This window comes from Melospiza melodia, chromosome 9, assembly GCF_035770615.1.
Source record: "Melospiza melodia melodia isolate bMelMel2 chromosome 9, bMelMel2.pri, whole genome shotgun sequence".
NCBI lineage: Eukaryota > Metazoa > Chordata > Aves > Passeriformes > Passerellidae > Melospiza > Melospiza melodia.
Genome location: NC_086202.1, coordinates 8,299,310 through 8,306,089, shown reverse-complemented (window position 1 = coordinate 8,306,089; position 6,780 = coordinate 8,299,310). Strand labels below are relative to the sequence as shown.

The window sequence follows — 6,780 nt, the reverse complement described above, 5'->3', positions numbered from 1 at the left end:
AGCATCATCCCTGTAAGCGGGTTTGACATGGGGGCTCCGGGGCTGCCCAGGTTGGGAGAGGAGGCACGGGGCACAGGGGGCTTGGGAGCGCGACAATTGTCCCTGATGGGGACATCACACGGGAGGACATGGCAATAACTTTCCAGTGGAGAGTGATGCAGGCAGTGCTGGCAGATTGCTTTTTCCCAGGGATAAAGAGAAGTAACTTCTGCTCCAGAAGCCGGTAGGAGCCCACCTTGCCCGTATCCCCTGCCTGCCCTGCGGCTGCCGGGCACAGACACCCCGTGCCCAGGACAAGGACACCCCGTGCCCGGGACATCCACGGTGCCATGCGGGAAGGGGTTCTGTGCCCGGCAGCCGCGGGGCACGCAGAGCAAACACGGGGCTGGGTACTGGCAGGGACAGGGACAGGAACAGGGACAGGAAGAGGGGTAGGGATAAGGGCAGGGATAAGGGCAGGGATAAGGGCAGGAACAGGGGCAGGGATAGGGGCAGGGACAGGGGCAGGGATAGGGGCAGAAACAGGGGCAGGAACGGGGGCAGCAGTACGGCCGGTGCGCGGGCGGAGCGCTTCGGTGCCGCTCTCTCGGTGCCGATTGGCGGCGGGCGGTGCAGGGGCGGTACCGGGGCGGTACCGGGGCTGTACCTGGGCGGTACCGGGGCGGTGTCGGGGCGGTGTCGGGGCGGGCCCGTCCGGCGGCGCGGCGCGGGGCCATGCGGCAGCCCCCGGGCGGTGGCAGCGGCGGCGGCGCCGCCTTCCTGCCCGCGGCGCGGTGCGGAGCGGCGGCCGGAGCGCCCCGCACAGCCATGGGCGATGGGTGGCTGCCTCCGGACTGCGGCCCCCAGAACCGCTCCGTGGCCGGGGTGACGGCCGTGCCGCCCGGGAGCAGACAGCTGCCCGCCGCCGAGCTGTCGCAGCAGTGGGCTGTGGGCATGAGCCTGCTGATGGCCCTGGTGGTGCTGCTCATCGTGGCCGGGAACGTGCTGGTGATCGCGGCCATCGGGAGGACGCAGCGGCTGCAGACCCTCACCAACCTGTTTATCACCTCGCTGGCCTGCGCCGACCTGGTGATGGGGCTGCTGGTGGTGCCCTTCGGGGCCACGCTGGTGGTGCGGGGCACCTGGCTCTGGGGGTCGTTCCTGTGCGAGTGCTGGACCTCGCTGGACGTGCTCTGCGTGACGGCCAGCATCGAGACCCTGTGCGTCATCGCCATCGACCGCTACCTGGCCATCACCTCGCCTTTCCGCTACCAGAGCCTCATGACCAAGGGTCGGGCCAAGGGCATCATCTGCACCGTCTGGGCCATCTCTGCCCTGGTCTCCTTCTTGCCCATCATGATGCACTGGTGGCGGGATGACGACCCCCAGGCGCTGGAGTGCTACCAGGATCCGGGCTGCTGCGACTTCGTCACCAACAGGGCTTACGCCATCGCCTCGTCCATCATTTCTTTCTACATCCCCCTTCTCATCATGATATTTGTGTACCTGCGGGTGTACAGAGAGGCCAAGGAGCAGATGAGGAAGATCGATAGGTGCGAGGGCCGGTTCTACGGCAGCCAGGAGCAGCCGCAGACGCCCCTGCCCGCTCACCCTCACCACCAGCCCATCCTCGGCAACGGCCGGGCCAGCAAGCGAAAGACCTCCCGCATCATGGCCATGAAGGAGCAGAAAGCCCTCAAGACTTTGGGCATCATCATGGGGGTGTTCACCCTCTGCTGGCTCCCCTTCTTCCTGGTGAACATCGTCAACGTCTTCAACAGGGACCTGGTGCCGGACTGGCTCTTCGTTTTCTTCAACTGGCTGGGCTACGCCAACTCCGCGTTCAACCCCATCATCTACTGCCGCAGCCCCGACTTTCGGAAGGCCTTCAAGAGGCTGCTGTGCTGCCGCCGGAAAGCCGACCGGTGGCTGCAGGGCGGCGGCGGGGAGCTGGCCCGGCTGCCCGGGGGCTTCATCAGCACCGTGGGCTCCCCGGAGCGCAGCCTGGCCGGGACCTGGTCCGACTGCAACGGGGGCACTCGGGGCGGCAGCGAGTCCAGCCTGGAGGAGAGACATAGCAAAGCCTCCGACTCGGAGTCCAAGGTATAGGGGGGGCGTGGGGGCCGCGCCGGAGCCGGGACAGGGGGGACAGGCAGGCAGGGAGACGCGCAGGAGCGGAGGAAGCCCCGGCAGCTGCCCCATGGTAATGCCATTGCCGAGCGAACCGATCCCTGCCGTGGCAGGGGGAGTGCGGGTGTTTACTTAGGAATAGAAGCAGGTGAACCGGTGTACGACATACCTCATCCGAAACTACAGCAAACAGGAAAGCCACTGAGCGGACAGCAAAGGAAGCCAGCAGCCCATCGCAGGGGCAGCCGCCTGTCTTGGGGGACGCGCTGTCACGGCGGGCACGGTGGCGGCAGCGCTCGGTGCCTGTCCCAGGACCGTGCCGGTGGCCGAACCAGCGGGTACCCGTGCTGGCCCGGTTCGGCTTCAGCTGGGGTCGGACACCGCCGCCCGGCCCCGGGGCTCGTCCCCTCTCCCAGGGAGGGCACCGGGATTTGGGGGAGGCGCGGGGTCGGTGCTGCAGGTGCTGCGGGCACGGAGACACAGACCTGCCGGCAAGATGAGTTTTAATCTCGGAGCAGCCGTGCTCTGCTCGTCTGCAGAGTAGCGAGAGGGAAAATAAGGAGCAGTGAGGAGCGCTGGTATATTTTGGAAGGGGGTAAAACAACCCAGCCCACACTCTTGTGCTTATTCCCTCTGCATCAGCCAGCAGTGAGTTACTGTGCTTATCTCCTTCGGCCAGACAATAGCAGTCAGGCTGAGAAACTTCTACCTCAAACTGTGCATATTGTACAGGGGAATGGACGGACCATGTTTATATTAAACAGCATATTTACATACCACTAATGGGGTTTTAGGACAAGGGCCGGGGAGGGGGGGTGAGGAGCCTTCTGCAGCTTGTTCATTGTAATTACAGATGAACGGGGGGAGGGGGGAGAATCCTGGCAACAAAAATTTACTGCACATTTTTTTTTAAAAATGGCGACAAAGTCGTTTTTTGCACAGTGTTAAAGAGTTGTAAAGTTATTTGAAGATATTACTTGCACACACATACACACATGCAGATTGAAAAGGAAACGGAGGTTTGCGTTACACCGACCCTGAACCTGATTTCTGTTTTTGTCTGATCTGTTATAGTTTTATTGAGAGAGTGACTTTTTTAATATTATTTTTTGAAGGTACTGTAAATATATCCATATTATAAATTAAAATATCTTAAGAGACTTTATTATTTTTATTTTTATTTCCAAATGCCCACGTGAATCTGCTGTTATTTTAGCACTTGTGTGTCATTTCCATTTTTCTCTCTGTGTGTGTTTTATAACATATTTATACTTTGGTGCAATTTACTACTGTGTAAGTAATTGGTCTATGTGCAATAAATACCATTGCAGCACAAGCAAGTGTGTCTCTATAGGTTTTGAAACAATACCAACCTATAATGGGAAGAACAGCATTTGTTTTTCTCCAAAGATGGCTCAGATTACCAATACAACTTGATCTAATGGCTTTTCCTGACACAGTCTTGTAAAAGACCTGTTTGAAACCCAGTATGGTTGTGTTCCTGTTGCAGTGAGGTCCACTGACTTCCCTTATTAATGGGAAAAAATTAATGGCTAATGACAAGGTGTTTCCACTCTGATAATGAATACTCATTTTCTCGAACTATTCCTTTCTGGAATATATTCTTGTCTTTTTTTCCCCTTTTTTCTTTTGTTGTTGTTGTCACTGGAGTACATGGCTGGGAGTCAGGAGACCAGAACATTTAAGATTACAGAGGACGCTTAATTTGAAAGCTTAAAATGGTCTTGAGTAGAAAGAAATCTCTGTAAGCATTACATGCCACCCCACAAGTGGGTCCACCTCATGCTGCCAGCAGGTCTGATAACTGAATGTTGTATTTTTCATTGATCTCAGTAAGGAGTTACAGTGAGCAGAAGTGCTGCAGATTTGTACCCCTGCTCCAAAAGGTTGTCTTCCTTTATTGCTTTATGAAGGTGTGCTTTACCTTGTGGTTTCATAAAGTTTTTCATTACTGAAATGAATAAATGGCAGGCAGAGAAACAAAAAGACAGTGCAGAATAAAAGTGAAGTAATTTTTTGGCTTTATTAAACTCAGGAGTATAGTTTAATTAAATATCAGCTCCCAGGAACAGCACTTCCCAAAGCGAGTTCTTCAGGGTGGTGGCTCACGGTTTGTTTTGGAAACCATTTGTTCATTTTTCTTTGTTTTCAAAGTTAAGGAATTTGTCCTTTGCAATTTCTAATGTTGTATTTTCAGGGGGAAAAAAGAGTTACTCTTTTCATGCAAATACAAAATAAAGGGACTGGAGAAGTAAATAATACTTTTCCATTGATGTCACTGGAGTTTGATGTGAGCTGCAGTTAATAGTGTTCCTTGGTAAGAGTGAAATGGGCTCCTTAAAATGCTGGGGTGACATCAGATCAGGAGCTAAGTGAAGTGGGCTTTGCCATCAAATAATTAAAAAAAAAAATCTGGTTTTATCTTTGATTATAGCAAACACAACAGGACCAAAAGGGTGCCCTGGATGGTGATGTCTGATGCCAGGAGCTGCAGCAAGATATTGGCTGTGCATGTCTGGGATGGGATGGGATGGGATGGGATGGGATGGGATGGGATGGGATGGGATGGGATGGGATGGGATGGGATGGGATGGGATGGGGAGACAGTGCTGCTCTCCTTGTGCATGTTGTGGATCACAGAGCCAGGGCAGGGCAGGTCCCTGCCTGCTGGGTAGAGCAGGGCGGGATCCCAGCACCTGGCTGGGAGCTGAAGTCACTGTCAAGCCCTCATCCTCAGCAGGGTGCTGGATCCTGGAGAAGCACAGGGTCTACTGCATGGAGCAGGACAGCCTGATGGACTTGGCTCTTCATCTCATAAATCAGTTCACACACTCAGTTTTAACTATTCAAACACTCCTGTCCTTAGACTTTAAAAAGTGGTGACATTTTTGCTTCAACAGGGTCCAGCTTAGGTGGGAAATTTATGGCCAGAACTTGCTCTGCTTGCCCTGCTGAAGAGCTGTACTGGGTGATGCATCTCCTGGACAAGTGTAATGGCACTGAGGTAGGATGAGTTTGGCCCACTGACCTCAGCAGGGCCAGCTGTGTCAGCAAAGCAGTCAGGATTTGCCTGCTGTTGAATTTTTGCCAGCTGAGGACCTGCTGGAAGAGTCTGGAGGCTGACACGTTGAGTGCCTTCATGGACAGCTGAAGTAATCCCACTGGCAGCCTGCACAGGGCATGCCAGTCCATCCTGCACGGCGTGGAAAAGGCGGTGGTACAGTAACAGTGAGGACAGAGCAGGACATATGGCACACACGTGTGCGAGGAAGGCGAGGCTGCTGGCGAGCAGTCTGCTGTGGATCACACTCAGAACAGGCTGTTCTCTGCAGGGAAGAAGGATACTCTGAGAAGCACCGTGGGGCAGCTGAAATACTCTGGAGGCAGCGAGTCAAACACTCAGGATGAGTATTTTTTTCTGACGAAAACCAGACATGGATTAGCAGTTGGAGCTGCGAGTCAGAAAGAGAAGGTGGCAGGCATGCGGCTGCACACGTACGTGGGCAGGAGAGCAACAGCAAAGACCTGCAGGCCTGCAGGGAAGGGAGACACAGGTAAACCAGAAATCTGCTCAGGGAAAATGTCCTGCAGCTGCCAGGGCCATAATTGTTTGGCAAGGATGCCTGGAGACTTCCACGGGGAAGGCGCCTGATTCTCCAAGGCGCCGGCCACGCTCCGTGCAGTGTTTGCTCAGCACTCCTGAAAAGAAGGCTGCCCCTCTCCACGTGTTTGAATGGGACTAGATCAGGACTGGATTCAGTTTTTTTTGTGCTCAGGGAAGTGGAGGCTGTTTCAGAGCTGCAGCAGGCTCTGCAGAAGAACTCCCCACCAGGAGAGAAGCCCTCCTGCAAATCCGCTGCACTCTGAGACTGCAGCCCTCAGTATCCACTGTCTATAGCTCCAAGCAGCACGGAACTATGTGCAAAAAAGGTGGCTTATGGTCTGAACTGTGCATTTGACAGCATCAGCTGGGTATTTGAGTTGCTGCATGCACTGGTTCTTACGCAGATGCTACTTCTCCTCTTGGATATCCATGTGTCGTCGACTATAAGGACAACTTCTTTACTTCTTTATCAGCTTTTTTTTCCCCTAAACACTATCTGAGGCTGAGATTTTATTAACAAACTTGAAGTGGCTATTTTGCAAACCTTCCTTTTGCTGCACACTTTCCTAATTTATTGTAATTTCCCGTCTGGTGGAGTGCACTTACTTCCTTTATGTAATATATCAGCTGCAGGCCTGGAAATTGGGCAGCTATGAACTGAGAAGAGCAGACTTTCGTGAGGCCAAATGCGGTCAGGCATCATTGCCACTGGGAGCAGAATTTGACCTGATAATCTAATCTCATACGAGACACTATCTCCAGAAAAGTATTGTCACCAACAGCAAATGACCTCTGCTAATGAAGCTGGAGCAATTAGTCCTATTTAAAGCTGTCGAGAAAATGTTAACTGCTAAACAACAGTTAGTGCTGGATAGTCCAAATAATGAGTGTTTTGTTTGCTGGTGTGTGTTAGGTGATGTGTTGGGAAATAATTATCCTTTGACTAGCAGCCAGCTTTGTACTAATCAGAAAGGAGAAGTCATGTTCTGTTTGAAGGATTATACCTAAAAATAGTTCTGTTACCACCACATCAACGAGCAAGATGA

At 53.3% G+C, this 6,780-nt stretch overlaps 1 protein-coding gene across 1 annotated transcript; it reads left to right on the top strand.

The window, feature by feature from the left end:
• Positions 1-807: 807 nt before the first annotated feature.
• Positions 808-5,145, top strand: ADRB1 (adrenoceptor beta 1). Its single transcript, XM_063163166.1, has 2 exons — positions 808-2,082; positions 5,031-5,145. The coding sequence occupies exons 1-2, from the start codon at positions 808-810 to the stop codon at positions 5,040-5,042; spliced, it is 1,287 nt and encodes a 428-aa protein (XP_063019236.1). The 3' UTR covers positions 5,043-5,145.
• The last annotated feature ends 1,635 nt before the right edge of the window (positions 5,146-6,780 follow it).